The sequence below is a fragment of the Mus pahari genome, chromosome 1 (genome assembly GCF_900095145.1).
Source record: "Mus pahari chromosome 1, PAHARI_EIJ_v1.1, whole genome shotgun sequence".
NCBI classification, from domain to species: domain Eukaryota; kingdom Metazoa; phylum Chordata; class Mammalia; order Rodentia; family Muridae; genus Mus; species Mus pahari.
This window is the reverse complement of record NC_034590.1, coordinates 118,318,379-118,342,101: the sequence shown is the minus strand read 5'-3', so window position 1 is coordinate 118,342,101 and position 23,723 is coordinate 118,318,379. Positions and strand designations below refer to the sequence as shown.

Sequence of the window (23,723 nt, the reverse complement as noted above, 5' to 3'; positions counted from 1 at the left end):
GCTCCCAGGGAAAGATGAGGACCCCAGAAAAGCCACTTCATGTCCCCACATCAAAGCATTCCCGCTCTGGGGTCTTGACTGGGTAGTTCTGGACTCAGATGCTGCTAGGGGAAGCTGGGGCTGTTTTCTGCAGTGTCTTGCTGCAGGCAAGGTGAGCTCCAGCAGCCAGAGTCGGAGGAGGTGCCTGGAGGCAGGCGTAACCCAAAGACGCCAATAGCCCCTGCCTGGGAATGTGCCTGTCATCCCAGCACTGGGGAGCCAGAGATCTTGGGATGAGCAGTTCAAAGCCAGCCTGGGCTCCCTGAAACCATGCCTCAAATAAACACAAACAGCTGGGGAGATAATGCAGTGGGCATTTTAAACACAAGACCTTCAGATCACTAGAACCTTTTTTTTAAAGCCCAATGTAGCAGAGTACATTTGTGATCCCAGCACCTAGATCCCAGGGAAACAGAGGGGAGTCTGTGGGGCTCAGTGGTCAGCCTCATCTACTGGGTGAGCGTCAAGCCAGTGAGAAACACTATCAAAACCCAAGATGGCTCAGTGAATAAGGATGCTTGCTGCCCAGCCTAACAACTTAGGTTTGAGCCCCAGGACTCACACATATCTCACAGGAGAGAGATGACTCACAAATGTCATCCTCTGGCCTCCACATGCACAGCATGGTGTGACTCTTCACACAAGCATATGCATGCACATACATGCATGCACCTAAATAAAGATACTTTTAAATGTTTAAACAAGGTAGATGGCTCCCAAGGAACAATGTCTGAGGGTGTCTATCTGTCCTCTGGCCTGCATATGCATGTACACCCATACACACACACATACACACACACACACACACACACACACAAGTTCCTCTCTTCAGGACACCATACTATTTCACAAAGGATAAAGGATGGTTGGGTCTCAGAACCAGGAGGGGACATCACGGTGGCTTAGTCCCACTCCAGGAGTCCCTCATCCCCCACTTTTGAGGTTTAACTACATCACTGCATAGAGTTAGTGTGAATGGAGCGTTAAAGAGAAGGGCCGAGAGAAGATCCGCACCCCCCACACACCCCAGGCTTCCCATACTAGGCCTTCCAGAAGGTCAGCAGCCCTTGGGAACAACATGGAAGTTGGCAGGCCCTCGTGCTGCCAGAGGGGCTCCAGTGCACATTTGCATGGAGCCCTTGGTGGCGTGCTGGAATTTTTGCAACCGCCCGTGCAGTTCCTAAGGCGAGACGAATCTCCAGGCCGCTTTTCTCAGCAGGAACAAGTCTCTCCTTCAAATCGATGGTGACACATTTTTAAACTCCGATGTTAAGGAGGGAAAGATTTTGAAGGCCCCCTGGGGGGACCCTTATTAGTCACAAGCTCATGTGAGAGAAATCGCAGTGGCAGACTCAGTGGACCTAGGCAAGACAAGAGGCCCAGAGGTCAGGTCACCAGAGGAGGAGAGGCAGGAATCACAGCAGCAAACTGGAAGCAGAGGGCTTCATGCATCAGAAGGGACTGTGGACCATAAGATGGAGCTCTGGTACACTGAGTAAGCCGTCTGTGGGGGCAAGAACAGCGGAGAAAGGCGAACAGGCAGCTCTGTCGATATAGCACTTACTTCATTAGTGAACCCTAGGTTCAAACCCCACAAAATGACGGGTATGCTAGCTCCCACCTGTAATCCCAATCCCAAGAGAACCAGGAGTTTAAGGTCACCTTCCACTCCATTGTGAATTTGAACCCAAACTGAGAAACATAAAACCTAGACTCTTATTTCAAAAGCAGGGGACTTGCCAGGCAGTGGTGGCACATACCTTTAGTCCCAGCTCTCAGAAGGCAGAAGCAGATGGATCGCCTAAGTTCCAGGACAGCCAGCACTACTCAGTAAAACCCTGACTCAAAAGAGGTGGGGGGTGGGTGTCCGGCAATGGCAGCACATACCTTCAAGCCCTACATTTGGGAGGCAGAGGCAGGAGCTCTCTGAGTTCGAGACCAGCCTGGTCTACAGATCATATACCCAGGATGTATTAGTTATTTTTCTATTGCTATATTAAAACATCATGATTACCTTATGTAAGAAAGGGTTTATTTGTCCTTATGGTTCCAGAGGAATAAGAGTTCATCATAGCAAGGAATTGTGTCAGCAGGTGGCAGACACAGGAACAGCCTAGAACCCACATCTCAAACCACAACCAGGAAGCAGAGAGCACAAACTGGGACTGTCATAAGGCTTTGGAACCTTAAGGTTGCTGCCAGTCACACACTTCCACAGGGCCACAGCATCCAAGCCTCACCAACAGCACCACAACTGAGGGACAAGTATTCAAATCCCAGAGCCTGTGGGGGACACTCTCATTCAGACCACTACAAGGGGTTACACAGTAAGGCCAGTCTCAAAATAAAAACAACTCAAAATAAAAACAACTCAAAAACAAAAGACCAGTTGAGTTCCTTAAGCACTAGAAAGAAGAAGAACGGTCTGCAGAGGGACGCTTTTGAGGTGCCATCTGGGCTGGAATCGTGGTAAGATGCCAGCAATCAAGCAGCCACTGAGAGAACCCTTACTACAAGGGAGTCCTGAGCCCTAGTTGAAGAGATCACAGGTCAGTATGAGTGGCAGCTGCCAGGTTTGAAAGAGGGCCTTAAGGAACCAGTCAAGAACCAGAAAGAGCATGTGCCAAGAGCAAGATGTTAGGGCAGAGTCCTCTCTTAGGCCTAGTTTCTTTCCCTCCCTCCCTCCCTCCTTACCTTCCTCCCTTCCTTTTTCAGCTTCGGGGATGGAACCCAGGGTATCATTTATGGTAAGCAAGCTCTCTGCCACTGAGCTACACTTCCAACCCTCAACCCTGCCTTCCTCAGCTGTGTGTGTGTGTGTGTGTGTGTGTGTGTGTTATACGCATGCATGTGCACGTGTGTGTGCATGCATGCCAGCCAGAGGTGGACAATGACTGTCTCTCAGCTTATTTTTTGAGTCAGTCTTTCACTAGACCCGGATCTCACCAGTTGGCTAGTCTGGCTAGCCAGCAAACCTCAGGGGTCTGTCTAGCTCCACCGCACAGAGATGAGCTTACAGGTGTACAGACCTAGCTTTTTACATGGGTACAAGGGACTGAGCTCGGGTCCCCCTGCTTCTGTAGCAAGCATGTGACTCATTGAGCTGTCACCCAGGGGCCGTTGGTTCTTCTGTCACTGTTATGTTTCCAGGATGATTGGGTGGGGGTTGCCTTCAGGAGGTGAGGGCCTCACTGTTAGCCCTGGCTGTCCTAGAACTCACTAAGTACACAAGGCTGGCTTTAAACTGCAGAGATCTGCCTGCTTCTGCCTCCCAAGGGTTGGATCACACAGGCAGTACCCAGCACACTGACTTCAGCCCAGACCACCCTGGGCATGTTGAGCTGTACGCAAGGCTCACTCCAGGGAGCTATGGGCTCAGCTCTGGTCCTGGATTTATTGCACTTGTTTTTCAATAGGTTAGGGGTTAAAGAGATAGCTCAGCCCAGCCGTTAAGAGCTCTTGTTGTGAGCTAGGCAGTGGTGGCACCTTTAATCCCAGCACAGGAGGCAGAGGCAGGTGGATCTCTGAGTTCTGAGTTCAAGATCAGGCTGGTCCACAGAACAAGCCCCAGCACTGCTCTCCAGTGGGCCAGAGCTCTGCTCCCAGCACCCATTTTTATACAACTTGTAACCCAACTCCAAGAGATCTGACACTTTTCCTCTCTGACCTCTCAAGACACCTGCACACAAGTGACCTACAAGCAGCACAGATACACACACCTACCTACACATAAATAAAAAATATAAATAAATATTTTTTAACACAAAAAGCCAACTCTATCTTCCATACCCACTTCCTTGACCTTGGCCTTTACCCCCGCCAAGCTCCAACCGCCTGCCTGTCAGGCACCTGCGTAGTTCACTTGACCCTTGAAGTCTCCCTGTTAGGGGACATCTATCTCTCTGGGGTCTACAGATGGAGAAAGCAGGGCTCAAGGGTTATTGTACCTTGATGGAGCACACAGAACTCCTCTGAGGCCACAGCAGAAACTGAACAAAGCTCTGTCAGATGTAACCACGCCACACCCCACCCCTGGCCCCAGAGCCACAGGCCTTAGCACCCTGCTCTGTCTCGAGGAGGAGAGCGTTCTTGCCTCCCATTAGGGAGAGGGTAAGGCTGAGCAGACAGAGGTCAAGGCCAGAGCGACACTGACAGGGGGCTGACTGACCATAGAATTCCCTCCGTGGCTCTCTCTTCCTGGTCCCCTCCTGACCAAACCCACCTGCTTCCTACCAGCCTTGTGGGGAAAGCTCCCTGCCGCCTGACAGCGTTGGGATTTAGCTTCTCTGACAGGCGCAGCAGAGCTTCCCACCGCCGCAAATGTCAATTCTAGGCCATTTGCTTCGTGGATTTTAATGTCCCTGTTTCTCTTCAACATCCACAGCAAGGTAGCCCTCGCTTCTCAAAAGGGATGTAGTGTTTGATGGCGTTTAAACTGTACGTGAAATACAGCCAAGCGGCAATAATCAAACAGTCTCAGGCCCTGCTGGCAGGGGACAGCTGACAACCCGTGCTCTCTCCCACAAGCCACCCCAAAGCTCTCATTTTGATGGCAATTACAATGTCTAGGAGGGGAGGAGGTGGGATGGGGAAGTGAGTGGAGATGCTATTCTAGAGCCACTTGTTGCCACTGGGAGGGGGCAATGGTTATGGATGTCATGGGAGGGGGGCTTCAACCCAACCCCATTCACCCTCCATCCTGGCTCTATCCCATCCTCCCCTGCTGTCCTCCCCTGACCCCTCCACACAGATATAAATAGCATTTTTCCAAGATGGTTTTTGTACACGCCTGGAATCCCAGCACCCAGAAAGGCTGAGACAGGAAGATCACAAGTTCGAGGCACTACAAAGTGAGTTCAAGGCCAGCCTAGGCAACTTATTGATAGTCTCTGTCTCGAACTAAAACTAAAACAAAGTGAGGTAGGGGGTATTGTTCGGTGGTAGAGTGCTTGCCTAACATGCACGAGGCCCTGAGTTCAATCGCCTGGCCCCTAACTAGCATATTCCCTAACCTGCCCACTGCAGACAAAGAGATTAGCATCCTTACAGGGCAGCCACCTCTCCTCTAGCATCCCCAGCTCTGGGGAATCATTAGATCCCGCACTTCTGTGTCTTTACTGTGACCTACTGTACAAACAGCCTGAGCACCCCGCAGGGACAGCCTCATGGACCAGATGCACAGTTCCCAGACTTGCACTTGCCACTGGGGATCTCCCGGAGTGTCCTGTAGAAAGTGAACCCCCTCAATATACCACTAGGTATTTTATGTGGATCCTCCAGTGTGGACCCTCCAGTGTGGACCCTCCAGGACACTGGACACCCTGGCCGGAGGAGGAGTCTATTCTCTCCTCTGAGCTCCCTTCAGAAACCCCTGTGGAGAAGCAGGAAAGGCCTGCAGGAGGGTGGAGGAACCAGACCCCTCCGTGGCACTCAGTGTTGTGAGAAGGCTGGGTCACAAGGGACATTTAAGACTGACCCTCTCCCATCCCAGGGTCCCTATACCCAGCTCAGGCCTAAGCACAACATCCTCAGAAACTGTACCCTTTGATAGATATTAACTGTGGGCTATAGGAGGGGACCATAAAGTGGCCACCTGGAGTGTCAGCAGAACAGGGGATTTGCAAAAATAAACACAGGCACTTCCAAGGTGAGCCTCTGAGGCAGGCAGCCCTAGGGACTGCAGAGGGGGCCTTAGGTGGCTTCTACTCTGACAGCTCTGACCTTGGATGTAACCGAGGACCCACTTCAGTCATGTGGCTTCCTTGGGGGCATGTCCTCTGTCCTGCCCAGGAAGGCCAGGTCCAGACCTGGAGTGTGTGGGAGCTGACCCTGAAAATCTGGAGAGAAGATTCATTTCAATATACCCCGAAGCATTACTGTCTTCACTGACAGGGTGTTGGGAAGAAGGACAGAGAATGGTGCCCACTAAGGAGAGACACCCATGTCTGCCTCCTGATACTAAAAGGCCAGACCCTTAGTTCTGAAGGGACACAGAGGGTCTATCCTTTCAGGCAGTCTGTGCCCAGTCCCTGCTGGATCATTCCAGGAGAGCGAGCCAAGAGCTGCAGCTCCAGCCCTTTTCATGCTCCGCCAACTTAATAGTCTCCATTAATTTCAAAACACACACATTCCCATAAGCTCAGTGCTTGGGACAGCATCAGGGACACGGGCAGCTGCACAGGTGTGGGAGCCGAGGCCAGGTGGCCTCAAGGTCAGGAAGCCCAGGATAGAACATACCCCAGGCACCACTCCATCCAGGCAAGTCACAGCCCTCTGAAGAGGATTTTCTGACAGTTAGTGATAGCAGCCCAGAGGTGGGAGGCAGGGGGCCTGGGTTTGAGACACTACTACTCTGCCGCTCTCCTGCTGTGTGACCCTGAGCAGGTCGCTATCCCTTCCTGAGCTCTAGTTACTCATCCCCTTCCACTCCAGGGTTTACAAGTACTGTGCATGTAGGCACACTGAGTCTTGTGTTTCTTTCCTCACCTCCAGAGGCTCACAGGCAGGCCAGGAAACCCAAGAAAGACCCATGAATGTTAACCACGGTCCATATCTAGGAAACCAAGAGACTCCTCTGAGGCTCAGAGAGGCAGGGTGGGGCTTGTGCTGGATCGGAGAGGGATCCCAGAGCTGGCGCTCAACAGCACTGGGTCACTTTTATTCACCAGAAGTCAACAAGAGCTCAGGACAGTGGGAGCTCCTCCCCGACTCCCTGTGTAGACAGCAGACAGGTGGGTCCTGACCCACGGTGGGACATTAGCAGAAGATCTGGAGGCAGAAGGAACTCACAGGGTTCCTCTGAGCCCTGCCCACCGGTGAGGTAAGCCCTGGAGGGAGCCTCAATAATTCAGGAGGGATCCATCATTTATGAATTTATATAACATGGCTCGACCTTGTGGAAATGAGCCACACTCTTCTGGAGACACCAGGCCACTCGGTGCTTCTTTACATGGGGAGGGTAGCTGCTGGACTCAGGCCTGCTGACTGGCCTTCCTGCTCCGTGTTGTTCCCACACCAGGCTATCCTCAGCGAGCGTTGCATCCCTCTAAAACCCCAGTGTCAAAGATAAGGGGTTTTGATTTGTTTGTTTGTCTGTTTTTGAAACAGGGTTTCACTGTGTAGTCCAGGCTGGCCTCGAACCCATGGAGATCAGCCTGCCTCTGCCTCTGCCTCCACCTCCGCCTCCCGAGGGATGGGATTAAAGGCCTGTGCCACCACTCCATACTTGGCTTAGGGACTCTTACCTGCTTCTGTGATCGCATGAGAGACCTAGTCTCTTACCCTGTAAAATGGAGGCCCTCCTTGCTCTGGAAGCCTCAGCTTCCAGTCAAGGCAACCCTGGATGGGCAGTCCTCGAAGTACTGGGGGCTGGAACTGGGAACCCAGGACAGCTAACTGGACAGCAGGAAGCTACCTCCAGGCCGAGTGGGGCCAGTAAATCCAAACTGTGGTCCCCAAAGCAAGCACCTGCTCACTGTCCGCCCAGCCTCTGCTTCAGGGAATTAAGAGCTTGTCTCATCCGAGCGCGGGCGAGCGGCCATACACACATCCACGCCATCTCCCAGACCTGGAGAAGTGCTGCTTGTGAGGAATGGAACTCTGGGGGGAGGAGGGGAGGCCTGAGAAGAGGAAGACCTGAGCTGCAGTGGAGACTGAGGGGAAATTTGACAAGGGGTGGAGGAGGGGGAAATGGGAGGAGGGAAGGAAGAGAAGAGAGATGAGGAGAGGAGGGGAAAGAGGAGGAAAGAAGCCGAGGAAGGTGAACAGCCCAGGCTCAGGCCCTGCAGTTCTAAGCTAAGCAGGCCATGCAGAGGCCTGCCACAGTGGCCTCCCCAGCTCTGCTCTGGCCAGCACGGCCCTGGTCTGGTCCCGCCCCGGCCCAGGCCCCTGCCCATGCTGATGCGGAGCTTTTTTTTTTTTTTTTTTTTTAGCTGTCGGCGGCCCGGCAAGCCTCAGCAAACACATTTAAATCTGAAGTGACAGATAAAGCGATTTACGGCGACAGTTTAGCGTCAGATCACTTCCCACCAGGCAGTTGCTGTCCCTGCGGCCCCCTGCTTGCTAGTCCATCAAGGCGGTCTCTAAATCACCCGCTCCAGTCCAGCCGAGGCAGGGCTGGGGGATAGCCAGAGCAGGGCGGGGGCACTCTGTGGCCGCTCAGATGCTCAGAGTCAGGGCCTGCTCTTTACACACCAGGATCTAGTGCCCTTCAGGGCGTCGAGAAGGGATGAAACAAGGACTTGGTGTGGGGGCGGGGAGGGGGGTAAGAGGCGGGGAGGCTCTCACAAATCAAAGCCGCAGGACTTAAGCTGAGTGCCACTCAAGCCTTATTTTAAATAAATAAGCAGCTTAGAAGTCTCCCTGCGAGGCCAGCTTGTCCCTGTGAGACATGGCTTCCCACCCATTCTTTAAGGCCAGGCCCCAGAACCCAGGCCCCTCAAAGGCCTCCATGACCCGCTCGCTTCCCTACCACCTCCTTGCAGAATTAATTGGTCCCTGCGGCTTCACGCACACTTTATTCAACCCTCCCTCCCGGCGCCGCCGTGTCACATTATATTCTACTTAGCCACTCTTGCTCCTGACTTTCCCAGGACTAATTTACTGGGGCCCTCTGTGTGTCAGGGCTAAACATGTGTCATCTTCACTCCCACACAGGCTGGGGCCCAGGATGATGGCAGTTTTCAGATGAGGACCTGAGGGATGGGAGGTGCTGGCAGGAGCCCCCCCTCCCCAAATTCCACTCCAAAGGCCTCAGTGCCCTGACACACATGCGTAGACTGAGACTGCTCTGAAGAGAAGAACGGCTGTGTCTCTGCACAAAGTGTGACATTCATGCATGCTCTGCCCTAAGATGACTCTAAGGCCAAAGCCGGGCCACTGGACCCCGGGGCTGGCTGAGAATGAGGGTCTTTGTGTTCCTAACTGGGACTTGGCCATCTCGGGCACAGGGGCCCACAAACACCAGATATGATGTTGAGGATACATTCATCCCCGGAGGCAGAGAGAAGACTCAAGCCCTGTAAAGTTCACAACACCTCCCACCCCAAGTGGAGAAGCCCAGACACAGTCCCAGGGGTCAAAGGTAGAGCTAGAGACACAAGCACTGCCCCAGCCTTTCCGATGCCTGGAGGACTGAATGGCCACAGGGGGCTCCCCATCTTATCTCGCCAGCCAGTGTGGCAGTCAATTTCATTAAGATGGATGTGGCATACCCTTGTGGGCAGGAGCCATAGCCAGCACAGATGGCAAGAGCTTGGGGCTCTCTCGGGCACTGCCCTGATGGCCTTGGCCGTCAGCCCATGAGGCAGCCGTGGGGAAAGTTTAGTAAGTTTGGCTTGCCCCTGTGACCTTAAGCCCTGCCACTCACTAGCCAGACATCCCTCCTTCTCTCTGCCCCAAGCATCCTACCTCTGCCACACAGCTTACATCTGCATCACAGACACGCATGTCCTACCTCTGCCACACAGCATCCATCCGCATCACAGACACACATGTCCGCCATCACACCCCACCACCTCACACGCGCCAGTCACGTCACACATACCATTAAAACAGAATTGAAATCAGTCCTGGGCTTCAAAATGCCAGGTGGCCAGTAGAAAGACGAGGGTGGGGGTGAGGGGTGGCAGGGGAGGGCACTGGACCTCCCCTCTACACACACTCCCTAACTCCTGTACCAAGGGACAGAGATGCCTACAGCCCAGCTAGAGATTCTTCCCTTTAGCTTCCCACTTCTCAGCACAGGAGTAAGATCCAAGTCTCCCCATCCCCTCACAGCCCCCTCGGAGTCCCCCACATCCCTCTCCTCCACATTCTTGAAGCTGGAGTGAGGCCCAGGGGGACACTCCTCCTCATCTGGAAACAGACAAAGTGGAAAAAAAAAATGAGGATGGACAAACAGATAGACAGACAGACAGACAGACAGACAGACACACACACACACACACACACACACACACACACACACATATAGTGGAAGCCCTGGTGGAACTTCAAGCCCCAGCCACTCCCAGCCCACCCTGTGCACCACAGGCTATCATATGCTCACAGGCCAATGCTACCCTTGGCTTCAAAAATAAAAATTTAAAAATTCCCACCCCGAGATAATTGCTCTCTCCTCTCGCCTATTGTGGTGGCTCTGCGGTCGGCAATGAGAAGCAATTATTCACGGCTAATGATTATAATCAAGTCAAATAGAATTTAATGGACACGCATTCTCTTCCTGCTTGAAACTTTACATATGAATTAAGCACATATGGGTTTCACGAGGCTCGGACGCAGATTTATGCAGCCCTGAAAAGCCCCACATTGCCTGCGACTTTTATTTCACTAATAAAGGCTGATTTATGGGCTCCTCGGAAACGCGATCTCTGCTGCCCCCTGGTGGGCGATGCTGACAGGGTGAAGCCAGGGCCCAAAAGATCCCCGGGGGTTGGGGAGGAAACCCAGGCCACTGAGGACTCCTCTGACCAGGACCAATACCCGCATCAAACACTGGGGACGCAGGCTCTGCATGGGAAACCAATGTCCAACATCTGCTTCAGCTACTGCTTGCCATTCTGGAAGCATTCTGGATCCTGCCTGACCCTCTTTCTTGAAAAAGATCTCAAGAGAATACACTAAGAGGTGTTGGGCCCACTAAGGCGAGCGAGAGGAGGGACGGCTGGTCATCGACAGGAAGCAATGAGTCCTTGGCCTCGTTGAGCTGGCACTCAGCATGATGCTAATGGTGTCACAGTGCAGGTGTCGAACCCTTGGCTCCCATGCAGGTGGTAAATAAGTGTCATTCCCACCTCATGTCCCCAACAATCGGACAGATCATTCTCCCTCATCCCCATCATGCAGAGACTGAAGCCTGGCAAGTGCACCTCCCCGGATGCCACATCCTGGGGGAAGCACAGCCAGAAGGTCGCCTGCCCAGGGCAGCCAGCTCAGCTAGTGCTGGAGTGCTCTTCAGTGAAAGACCTGACAGGCAGATCCATGGACCCATATACCAGTCTCCAGAGCCCTCTCCTGTTCCTCTGACACTTTGATCCCTGCACCCACACTTGTTCACCAGCCAGGCTGCCTGCTTTTTCCATTGTCCATTTTACAGCTCAACAGGGGTAGAACCAACTGGGTGCCTCCCACACCTTCAGCAGTGACCAGCAGAGTCAGGTGCCAGGGCAAGACAGAGCCAAGAGACTTCCTGAGGACCTCTGGGGTGGGTAACAACATTCTCCCTGAGGAGCTGGCGCAGCCTGTGCAAACCAGATAAGGCTGTCTTCAGTCAGATAGATTTGTCGAACTCCCTGCCACCTACCCACCCTGTCAGGTTCTCCAGGGAGACACACGGATGGGGCAGCAGAAATGCAAAGGTAACCCAGGCTCTCTCTGGCACTGAATGCCAGCCGTCACTTGTGTGCCCGAGACAGGCGGGTGGGGGTGCCGGTAGTGGGGAGTACAGTGCTGGTCCTCTACAAACACCAGCCTAGAACCCTTCCAGAAAATGCCACCCAGATCACAACCAGAAAGGACCAGGGAGCAGCCACCTCTGCTGGGTGCCTGGTTACTTAAGGAGGCCAAAGAGGCATGGACAACATTGGCTCCATCCAGTTCCAGATCCTGGAAGAACCTCTTCCCTTGTCAAGACTCAAGGATGGCAGAGCAAGCCAGGTGACAGGAGGTCTAGAAGCACCTGGGGTGCCCTGGCTGCACAAGGGAGGGGCTGGGGTGCCCTGGGCTGCACAGGGGAGGGGCTGGGGTGCCCTGGGCTACACAGGGGAGGGGCTGGGTGCCCTGGCTGCACAGGGGAGGGGCTGGGGTGCCCTGGCTGCACAGGGGAGGGGCTGGGGTGCACAGGGAAGGGGCTGGGGTGCCCCGGGCTGCACAGGGGAGGGGCTGGGTGCCCTGGTTGCACAGGGGAGGGGCTAGGGTGATGGACTTTTTCCTGTGAGTTGAAGCTCTGTGCTAGGAGTTCCTCCCTGATCTACTGCCTGCTGTAGTTCCTGGAGGTTGTATGAGGGAGAGAGGGAAGGACCCAACCTTGTTCCAGGAAGTTCCAACACACGTGCACGATTTACTAACTCCAGACGCCAGTTCCCGATGACTCCAGAGCCCTTCCCAGAGCCTCTTGACCTCAGCCAGACGCACACCGCCTTCTCCCCTCCCCCACAGAAGCAGCTGCCTCCGCTCTGCTCATCACAATAAACCGCCAAGCCAGCAAGAAGAGACCACGTGCAGGAAGCTGAGCAGCTCCCGGCCCAGGCACTGGAGAGCTGCCAGGGGGCTGAGGGAACCTCTCTCCTCTCCCTTCCCTTGGGGGCTCCCTCACCTGGCCAGGTGTGGAGTGAGGCAGGACTGGTGGGGGTGGGGAGGCAGCCACAGTCCCCACCCTTGGCCTAGGACCAGGAGAGTTGGCTCTGGCCTCTTCTCAGGCGGGGAAGTGTGGCTTCATTCCAGCCAGCTCTCCCCCTTCCCCGCTGCTAATGGGCCTCGGGGCTGCAAGGCAGCTTGGCAGAGGGAGGTGCCCCCAGAAGGCAGGTCAGGGCTTCAAGAGAAGAGAGGCCCAAGTGGCAGCCATGCTGGGCTCCGGTGGCGCCAGCAGGCCATCCACACTAGCAACTGGGAGCCTCTCTGGAGCCAGGTGGCGCCCACCCATTTTTGCACACCAACCAGGCCTAAGGTGACGAAGTGGTCCCCCCAGGCCTCTGACTCAGGCCAGTCACTCACCAGCGTTGACAATGGCATCCACCTCCAGCTTGGTGATGTCCCCACGGAACAGGGAGATTTTCTCGTTCAGCTGCTTGTCCTTCTTATACTTGGGGTCCTCCACCTTCACAGCCAGCCCTGGAACAGGTAGGGTGAGGGGGTCACACAGAAGGCTTTCACTGAAGAGTCTCTGAAGAGCCAGGCTTCTTCCTGCCTCTACCTCCCAAGTGCTGGGATTACCAAAATGCCCTCCGTGCCTGGCTTCATACACTCCATTTTATACGTATCATACATAGTCTGAGGTGGGATAAGAGCCTGAGTGGGGTCATGGGTCATCAGACCTGCGCTCTCAGGACTCAGAAGTTCCCCAGCATGCCCCTGTAAGCAAATGCATCACAGCATCACTCCCTGGTTCCCAGTAACTGAGTTAACCAAGGTGGATGGCTTATGTGGCCTGGAGCTGGCTTCCTAATGCTGTCATGGGACTGCAAACCAAGGCCTCAGGCAGTGTGAGTAATTAAATGAGGTGACCCGTGCAGAGGGCCTGGATACAGAGCACTCAGTTGGTACTCCTGGATCCTCCCAAGTCATTCTGCAAGGGGGGAGGGAGCTACCGTGCCCAGGGAATAGGGTATACCTTTTGCTGTCTCCTTCCACGTGGGGATCTTCTTCAGCTTAATGAAGTCCTTGCAGAAGTAATGTTCCTCCCTCTGCTTGTCACTCAGGCCCTTCAGAAAGGCTGCAGGGGCAGCACAGACAAGAGTGGTCAGAGTCCAAGGGGAACCTGATCCTACCAGCCATGCTTCCTGCATGGGGGGGGGGGCAGGTCATGGCAGACTCCACTTTTTTTTTTTTTTTAAAGATTTATTTATTTATTATATGTAAGTACACTGTAACTGTCTTCAGACACTTCAGAAGAGGAGTCAGATCTTGTTAAGGATGGTTGTGAGCCACCATGTGGTTGCTGGGATTTGAACTCTGCACCTTTGGAAGAGCAGTCGGGTGCTCTTACCCGCTGAGCCATCTCACCAGCCCCAGACTCCACATTTTGACCTGCTGGCTTTGTTCAAGAAGGGAAACTGAGGCCCAGGGAGACTGAGGGACTGACTCACTCAGCCATTAAGAACCCAGTTGAGAATTCAACCTGACCACTTCCTGGTACCTAAACATCTCCCTAGATGCCTCACTTATTTGTAGGGGAATAAGATGCCCCTTGGAGAACAACTGCAAACTGTAAGCACACTAAGCCAGGCAGGTTGATGATACTCTGACCCTTCTCAGTCACAGTGTCACTAGCTGTGAGACAAGGATCCTCAAAGACAGACTCTGGCAGGCCTGTTGTTTAGTGTCAGCGTCCTGACCGCACCAGCTAGGGGCTCTATGTAGCCTGTAGGCAAATATTCCCATTTTCATAGACGAGGCAGCAGGGACTCAGATGGTGAGAAAGGGCTCAGGCCCCCCACATGCTCACAGACTCTGAGTGTTCCAAATTGGTCCCTCTGTCCTGTCAGACCTTCCCTTGCCACCAGGATAGCGTCTCAGCAACCGCTTAGTCCAGGCTCATGGCTCACAGGCTCCCCCTGCTGGCATGAGGCCGTCTGTACACGTAGGCTCAGCCCAATCATGGTCCCTCAAACACAGACTACCAGAATGGAGTGGCTGGCCCTCACCATCACCAGACAGGGGACAACACACAGCAGAAGTCACATGAATGAACCCAAATGGCATCAGAACACAGGTAGGAGTTGAGTCTGGGAATGTAGACCAGCAGGTAGGATGCTTACACAAAGCCCTAGGTTCCAGCCCTCCTGTAGGTGAGACTCGGCTCCATCCTGAGCATGACCTGACCCAAGCTGACCCTTGTAATACACACACCCCGTTTCCAAGCCTAACCTCCTAACTACACCCACACCCACCGACCTAGTGATTTACCAACCTGTTCCTCGATACCCTGGTGATTCCCTGCCTCCGGCCTTTGCATCTGCTCTACCTGGAATGACAGTTTTCTTTCAAGTCCCCTTCTCTCTCTCTCTCTCTCTTTTTTTTTTTTTTTTTTTGGTTTTTGAGACAGGGTTTCTCTCTATGTAGCCCTGGCTGTCCTGGAACTCACTCTGTAGACCAGGCTGGCCTCGAACTCAGAAATCCGCCTGCCTCTGCCTCCCAAGTGCCACTCAAGTCCCCTTCTCATTACCCTTTCCATTTCCTTTGTTTTTTAAAGGCTTATTTATTTATTTTATGTATATGAGTACACTGCAGCTGTACAGATGGTTGTGAGCCTTCATGTGGTTGTTGTGAATTGAATTTAGGACCTCTGCTCGCTCTGGTCAACCTGCTTACTCAGTCCCTGCTCACTCTGGCCCAAAGATATATTTATTATTATAAATAAGTACAGTATAGCTGTCTTCAGACGCACCATAAGGGGGCGTCAGATCTCATTATGGGTGGTTGTGAGCCACCATGTGGTTGCTGGAATTTGAACTCAGGACCTTCAGAAGAGTGGTCAGTGCTCTTACCCGCCGAGCCATCTCTCCAGCCCACCCTCTCCATGTCCTTCTCTGCTTCCCACCGTGAATCTTGAGAGTCTGTCTTGGCTCACGTACATTCCTTCCTGGACCTTGGCTAATAAGGTCCTCGTTCACCACCAGCACAGTGCACCGCGTGTGTGAGGGCCCATGGGTGCCTCAGTGAAGAGCTGAGACCTGAGGGCTGAGTAATCAGTCATCCAGGTAGGACCTGCCTGTACAGAATAAGGTAAGAGGCAGCATCCAGGGGTGATGTGGAGGGAAGCCAGAGCAGCCTGGGCAGAGAGGGAAGGTGGGACACAGAGGGGCAGAGAAGAGCCACATGCTGCTTTCATTCCCCTCTGGCTCCCAATATACTCAAGGGCAAGTCTGAGCCTCAGTTTCCTTCTCTAGTTCAGAGACACGATCTACCAAGATGCTGAAGGTCCATGACCAAGACCCTGTGTGTGCGCTGAGAACACTGGTAATGTGCTTAGCTAGCATGCGTGAGTCCTAGGTTCAATCACCAGTTACAGCTTTAGAAAAAGAAGTCAGGGTTGCAGGGTGACCCCTTGTAGCATCACAAGCTCCTCTTGGGGAGGGGTGCCTAACAGCGCAAGACCCGGGGGGAGAAAGCCTTTCTCAGGTGGAGAGCAGGGCAGGTGGAGCTTCAGCAATTATTTAGCTCAACAGAGAAGTTATCGTGTGCTATCATGACCAAAGACACCCTGAACCTTGGCACAATCAAGTGTGAGTGCTTCCAGCTGGCCTGACCTGGAGCTGGCACCAGGAAGCTATGGTGACGCTGAGCCTATGGCTTGCCGGCCACGGTAGACCAGCTACTGGCACCGCTGAAGTGGTCAGACTGGAACCAACCCTGGCATCACATATGAGTTCCACTGCCCAAGGACACCTAGACCCCTAGCAGACACATCTGACAGATGACACCCCTTTAGAAGAGAGGCAGAATGAGCCAGCCCTGGGATGGACCTGTCCTTCTCCATGACCTTGGTAGCCTGGTTTGAATGGCCACAGTTCACAAGGCCCACTTGCTCAATGGAGTCCAAACAGAGCACTGTTTCCCAGAAACTGCACCCTGTCTCAGCCACCAACCACCACACCAGTCTCGGAGACATCTGTCAGTCCATCCCCGTCAACGCCCATCCCTACATACACAACTTCAAAAAGCCAACATGAGCCAGGTGTGGTGGCACACAATTCTTATCCCAGCATTTGTCAGATAGAGGCAGAAAGATCAGGACATTAGACACAAAGAAAAGGCCAGCACACCAGTACTGTGTCCCCATCTCCAAACATGGTCCTGGCCTCCGCAGGCTCCTGGGGTGTTGGGTACTACACAGCTGCCTGAGGTGCTTCTCTGCCCCAAGGCCTGTGCACTTGTTCTTCAGCTCAGCCCCATCTTTCAGGGCCACCTCCCAGGCCTGCGCTGCCACACACAGGAATCACTGCCCACCTCCTCCCATCAAGTCAGATGCAAACTTAAAGCACAAGTGGGTTTTATTTTTTTTTTTTATAAAAGATGTAAAACATGCATTTTCATTTTCTTTCATTTTTGAAGAGGCGAAGAGTATTTCACGGCTCACTGAGACAGGTGTTGTAAAAAGATGTTCGCAGTAAATTTTGATGGGGAAGCCTGACCCCAGACTAAGCTTCCAGAGCTCGTGGGCATGAAAGCTGGGCAGGAGGAAGCAAACTCTGCCAGAGCCATAAAGCGTGCCAGGCAAACGGGAATTCAATGATGTGTTTTAAGAAGTATCTTTATGGCACTTTGCAAGACGCTGTTCAGAGAGATGAGACGGGCTGGGCAGCGGGGGACGGGGGGGGGCGGGAGGGCTGAGTCTGCAGAACACCAGGTGGGCACAGCTGATAAGGTTGTGCACCTGAACACAGTAGTGTGTGGCTTCTGTGGCATTAATCACCTGGGAGCAGCGACTCATCCGAGCCTATGGCACAAGCAGTGGAGAACAGAGTGTGAAGCCCACTGCAGCTCTGGACCTGCCTCCACACACACAGTGGGGTGGGCCAAGGCTGCCTCCTAACATGGGAGAGATGCCCTCACCCCTAACTCTCAGGTGTGCCTGCGTATGCTGGCTCAACAGCTCCATCAGAGATGCTGAGATGAGGCTCCTCAGGTCCTCAAGGTGTCCTGGCCCCTGTGGCAGGATTTGCAGGGGAAGCATTGGGATCATCCCATAAGCTCCCATCGAGAGTGCAGGTCCTCTGTCAGAGTCCAACACAGAGCACACTGGAGCCTGGGAAGAGATGAGCAAGGGGGCGGGCGCTCTGTAGGTGGCACTCTAATGGGACCCCAGCACAGAAGCAGGAGCTATTGGTCCCATTTCATAGATAAGGAAATAGAGACCCAGGGAGCATGCATCAGTGACCCGGGGCTTGCTGGATTCTGATACACCAACGTTCCTTCTCTTTTCAGTATGCAGTTCTGGCCCAGCATGAGACAAGAAGTCAAGGCTAGAACAGAGGCCCTAGATGTTCCTGATAGCCCTGGCTAAGTCCCCTCATGCCAAGTGCCTTTCCTTGTGAATAGCTCAGTCTTTTGTGTGTGGTGTTTTGTTTTGTTTTGTTTTGTCTTGTTTGAGACTGGGTTTCTCTGTGTAGCCCTGGCTGTCCTGGAACTCGTTCTGTAGACCAGGCTGGCCTTGAACTCACAGAGATCAGAGATCTCCCTCCAGAGTGCTGGAATTAAAGCATACATCACTGCCCAGCACCGTCTTCCTTTTAGGTAATTGTTTTTTAGGGTTTTGTTTTTTGTTTTTGTTTTTGTTTTTTTTGAGACAGGGTTTCTCTGTGTAGCCCTGGCTGTCCTGGAACTCACTCTGTAGACCAGGCTGGCCTGGAACTCAGAAATTCGCCTGCCTCTACCTCCCGAGTGCTGGGATTAAAGGCGTGCACCATCATGCCCAGCTGTTTTTTAGATGTGTTGTATTGTATTGTATTGTATTGTATTGTATTGTATGAATGTTTGGCCTGCATGTACGTATGTGCACTACCAGCATGCCTGGTGCCTTCAGAGGCCAGAAGAGAGCATTAGTTCTGTGGAACTGGAGAATTAGGGGTGATTGTGAGGCTCTGGGTTGGTGCTAAAAATTGAAACAAGATCCTTTAAAAGAGCAATCAGGGCTCTAAACCACATCCCCTATTTCCAGTCTTCTAAATAGGTCCTACTTGGAGGGAGGGCACTGTGGCACCCAAGAACCAAGGGGATTAGATTAATTAACCAGTGAGGACACCAGATCTGGCAGAAATCTGCCCCAACAAAGCTTCGTGGCTCCACACCTGGTTTGATCCTCAGGATCATACAAACCAGGCATGGTGGATGACACCTGTAATCTCAGCATTTGGAATGATGTATAGGCGGGAGGATCAGAAATTCCAAGCCATCCCCCATTATGTAGAGAGTTAGAGGTCAGCCTAGGCTACAGGAGACACTGTCTCAAAAACAAAACAACAAAAGACCTACATGTCTCCTGATGAGGGGATCCAGCCTGGTGGCTGTCCTGATGCGGAAGATGAACTAATCCAGAGAAGCAAGCAGCCAACATGGCGGTAAAGAAGGAGCTGAGCCCTGGGCAAGGCCTCTCCAGCTGGACTGCAGCAGGCAATGGACACGGCGCAGATCAAATACAGAACAACACCCCATTAGGAGATTCTGCTGGGGGGCAGAGTCTTTCCAAAGCACTGATGCTTGCCCTCCTACCTCTCACCTACCCTCCTGCGGTCTGTGTGCAGCCTGCAGCCTGCAGCCTGCCTCCGGCTGCCTGAGATGATGCTTTGAATCTGAGCACCCCCACAGGCTCAGGTCCAGAGGTGGGGGTTGGCTGGCAGGAGCTGATCACTATAGGTCAGGTCTTGGGCCTCAGTCTTGCCTCGCTCTAGGCCTCTCAATGTCACTCCCTCCAGCCACCACAGTCCTACTTTCCCTTTGAGACAGAATCTTGCCAGGTAGCAAGGTCCTTGCTGTATAGCCTACACCAGTCTCCATCTCACAGCAATCCTCCTGCCTCCACTTCAGAGTGCAAGGAACACAGATGATATGTACCACCATGACCTGAGCTACATCCCTGTGCCTTGTGCACGGGGATCTCCTGCAACCATGAGTCAAAATAAATCTTCCTTCTTCTTCCTTCCCTTACATGGGATTAGTGTGGTCACCGACAAGCAAAAATGACATGCAGCTGTTCTGGATGAAAGTGTGCCACTGAGCAACCTCAGGATTGTACCGTGGTTTTCCTGGAGGGTGAGGAGGCCCCGGAGTTTTTGCACCCCCTGATATTATATTTTTTCACCCTAAACTGCCTACACATCAGTCTCCTGTGAGTCAGTGGGCCAATCTTTGACAGAAAATCCCCCAGGAAAGCAAGCATCTAGACACATCCCTGAGCACACATGTCCATTAGAGATGTATCAGGATGGTCTGGTCTGAGTAACGGAATGCACAGGGAACCCAAAGGCCCATCTGCAGAAGAATGGCTATCCAAACTGTGGGACACTAAGGTGGAATCTTCACAGAGGTAAAGGAGTATAAACTGTCATAAACTGTCATAGTGTGCCCCTGTGGATGACAGAGCGAGCTCCAGGCCAGCCTGGGCTACAGAGGACAACTTTCATTATTGTTTGGTTTTTAGACACAGGGTCTCTCGCTGTGTAGCCCTGGCTGGCCTAGAACTCACTTTGTAGACCAGATCAACCTGGAATTTATAGAGGTCTGCCTGCTTCTCCCAAGCAAGTCAAGTGCTGGGATTATAAGTGTGTTGCACCAAAAAAAAAAAAAAAAAAAAAAAGTGTGTTGCACCAACCCTTCTCTCTCTCTCTCTCTCTCTCCTCCCTCCCTCCCTCCCTCTCTCTGTCCCCCCTTTCTCTCTGTCCTCCCCTCTCTTTACAAAAACCAAACTCTCTGAGGAGATCTCTGAGTTTGAGGTCAGCTTGGTCTGGCCTACATAACAAGGTCCAGGACATCCAGGACTATATAGAGACTCTCTCAAAAAAAAAAAAAAATCAAAAACAAACAAATCAAAGGAAGATTTAGACCAGACCACCCCACATTTCCATGCCCAGAGCCTTCTGTCCCAGGTCGTGGAGGTTTGGCGTACCCGCTTCCACACACTGGGTAACTGAAACTCGAGAGGCCTTGTCTCACCGGTGACCCAGGCCCTGTCACCACTGCCTTGGGACTGCATTTGCTCACATTGGGACCACCTCCTCCAAATCTAGAAAATCTATCTCCAGAACCTGGAATGCCCTTCCCCAGCTGGTTGCTTTACCTCAGGTCCCTGATGGGCCACCTGACCTTCCCAGCTCTTCAGAGTGCATCGAGGACTATGTCGCCATAGTGTTTCTCCACTAGACAAACTGTTGCCTGGCCACTCACTGCTGGACCCTACAGCGCTGGTCCCAATAGGGCATGAGGTAAAAGTTTACTGAATGAGGGCCAAGGTGATAGATGGGTTAGTGGGTAGGTAAACGGAATTTGATCCCCAGAACCCATGCAAAAGCCTAAAACCCAGCCGCAGTACACTGGCATCTCTAATCCCAATAAACCCGGCGGAAATGGCAAGCAAAGGTCAGACTCTCCAGAGGCTCGCGGACCAGCGCACCTGACTCACACAGACCCAGCTTGGCATAAAGGGGACAAAACAGCATCAGTCCAGCAGCTGAGGAGCCTCAGGTCCCATCAGCTTTCCCGGGTCAGGCTGGTTTTCAGGGTCACCAAGGAAAGGGGAGCCAAGGGGAGAAGGGCTGGGATGTAGAAACAGAGGCAGACCGTACACTAGGTGTGGTACTGCCCCAACTCTGCCCCTCTCCCTGGGTTGCTGCTCTCCACGGATAAGCAGGACTCTAAGGAGGAACACTAACTCCCTCTGCTGGAATTCTAGACTAGCCCCGCAACTCCCGGCCAAGGTTGAGGGAGTGGCAAGTTCTGATTGTTCCCAAAGAGGACTGTCAAGTGCTTTAGGATCCTGGGCAGACTTGCAACAAGCGGGAGCTCTCTTTTCTAAGAAGGAACCAATCTGAGGTTACCTTCAACCCTGCTTGACCCAGGTGGCCCAGCCCCCATGGTCACGCCCACTAGCAGCCCAGCCAATGGCCTTAGCCGCTCATCGGGAGGAGGATCCGCCCGGAATAATAAGGGAAGCACTGGCGCTGAAAAGCAGGGGCAGCTGGACTGCCACTCAGGGCTATTTGGGGCTCTGCACTTTGCATTCCAGCTAGCGACCAGGTCGTCCGGGACCCGTGGCCCCTTCCCGGCATGCCCGTCCAGGAGGAGAAATACTTTCATTTCTGAGGGAGTCAGTGATTCTCACAAGCCCACGCCCGGTGTCAGCCTGCTCTCCAAGTTCTATGATCCCAGTCCCTCCAGAAGGGGCAAAGTGCTGGCAAGGGGCCAGAAGCCAGCAAGCAGGAGGGCAAAACGGGCACCTACCATACTCTCAGATAGGCCGACACCCGAGCTTCCATTCTTGGGGCTATCTGACCCTACCTGATAGGCCAAGCTTCCACACTTTGCCTTTGCACACTCCCAGCCTGACCTTGGGGAAGTGAACTCTGGCCCTAAGCCTCAGTTTCCCTCCTGTGCATGCGTGGAGGAAGGTGGCAGGTCCCAGAGGATCTCGGGGCGGGGAGGGGGGTGGACTGCCTGGGACTATTGCTGAAGTAAGGCCGCCTTCCCCACTCCTTTAGTCAAGGGGTAACCTGGTGTAGGAGCTGGGCATGGATGTGGACTGAGGGGGTTCCCAAGTGTCTCAGGTACTCGTGGAGTGCCTTTCGGCCGGGAGACCCACGCCCTGCGCTCACACTTACATTTGGCCTCCTTCCAGTCGGTGGAGGTGCTCAGGTCCACCTTCGCGGCCATGGCCAGGGGGGCCCAGGTGCGCACCCAGGCTCCACGCCCCGCCGCCCCCCACGCCCCAACTCCCGCCGAGAGCCACGCGCAGTAGCCGTGCTCGCCCAGCGCTACCAGGGGACCGCACGCACTGCCACGGGGCCGCGGGCCACCCGCCGAGCGGCTGGGCCAGGGGCGCAGGGAGACCAGCAGCTGCCCCGCCGCGCGCAGCTGTGCCAGGCGGCCGGACACTTGGCTCTGCAGCGACATGAGCAGGCGGTGCCGGGCGGCTCCCCGCCCACTCGGACTCTATTTACGGTGCTCCGGAGAGTCGCGCTCGGTCCCTTATTTACTCTGGGACGAGAGTGGCGCGTGCCAACCCGTGGCGACCTGCTTAGAGACCGCGGGCGGCGCGCCGCTGGGCACCCTGGAACTTGTAGTTTCGCCCGGGCCCACTGCGCTCACTCTCTGGTAACACACACGTGCGCACCCAGCCTGTCTGTGTCCTCCCGAGTGTGGCTGCAGCCAACCTTCGGAAGCTCGGTGATTCGGCAAGGCACTCCGTGCGTGGGTCTTTCCGCCAAGAGGACTTCTGGGTCTTCCCGCCTAGTTGCGGTGGCTCAAAAGTCAACTCTGTCCCTATCGCGTGTTTTGTAGACATAGACCTGGGCTTGTGTTGGAGCCTACGCATCACCCAGCTCTGCGTCTGATCCACAGCAGCTGCAGGTTCCAGCCTGCCAAGGTGGGGCGGGGGTGGTAGGTGCCGCGGACCTACGTGTCAGGGTAGGGCGACTTCTCCGGGCTGGCCAGAAGAGCTCGACCTCCCTTAAGCTCCAAGGGCCAAGCAACGCCTACTGAATTCCACAGTAGCCCGCAAGACATTTGTGAGATTTGAAAGGAAGAAACCTAGGTGTCAAACCTGCATGGTAAGGCATACTTACAATCCAGCATTCTGGAGAGTGACGCTGGAGGATCTTAGGAAAGTTTAGGGTCAGCCTGACTTACAAGGCAGCCACATAGCATGACCCTGTCTCAGTCATCTAACAGTCACTATAAAAAAGAAAGGGAGGGAGGGAGGGGGAGGGGGAGGAGGAGAGGGAGGGGGAGGGGGAGAGGGAGAGGGAGAGAGAATATGAATCTATAAATCTGGGTGTATAGGAACACTCTGGTAACCTAAGAAGGATTTTTTTTTTCTTTTTCTTTCTTTCTTTTTTTTTTTTCTTTTGTCTGTTTTTTCGAGGCAGAGTTTCTCAGTGTAGCCCTGGCTGTCCTGGAACTCACTCTGTAGACCAGGCTGGCCTCAGAGCTCAGAAATCCTCTTGCCTCTGCCTCCCAAGTGCTGGGATTAAAGGCATGTGCCACCACTGCCCGGCTAATCTTTTTCTCCTATTCCTTAATGACATATGCCTGGAACCCTAACATTCCAGAGTCAGAGGGGAGTCAGGATGAGGAGTTCCAGGTTAGCCACTACTTCATATTCAGTTCCACACCAGCCTGGCCTACCTGAGAGCTGGTTGCCAGAGCTACCCAGTGAGACCCTACTTTTCTTTTTTTTCTTTTCTTTTCTTTTCTTTTTTTTTTTTTTTGAGACCCTACTTTTCTTTCTTTCTTTCTTTCTTTCTTTTTTTTTTTTT

At 53.5% G+C, this 23,723-nt stretch overlaps 1 protein-coding gene across 2 annotated transcripts in view; it reads right to left on the bottom strand.

Annotated features, from left to right (window-relative positions):
• The window catches only part of Macrod1 (mono-ADP ribosylhydrolase 1), a 141,371-nt gene extending 118,894 nt beyond the window's left edge, over positions 1-22,477 (bottom strand). The window contains exons 1-3 of one of the 2 annotated variants that reach the window (XM_021208585.2): positions 22,068-22,477; positions 13,367-13,468; positions 12,751-12,867 (exon numbers count right to left, since the gene is read on the bottom strand). In XM_021208585.2, coding sequence (XP_021064244.1) covers positions 12,751-12,867; positions 13,367-13,468; positions 22,068-22,359 — 511 coding nt within the window. In that variant the 5' untranslated portion in view covers positions 22,360-22,477. The remainder of the gene's footprint in view (positions 1-12,750; positions 12,868-13,366; positions 13,469-22,067) is intronic. The other variant, XM_029534753.1, reaches the window with a different exon arrangement.
• Between the last annotated feature and the right edge of the window lie 1,246 nt (positions 22,478-23,723).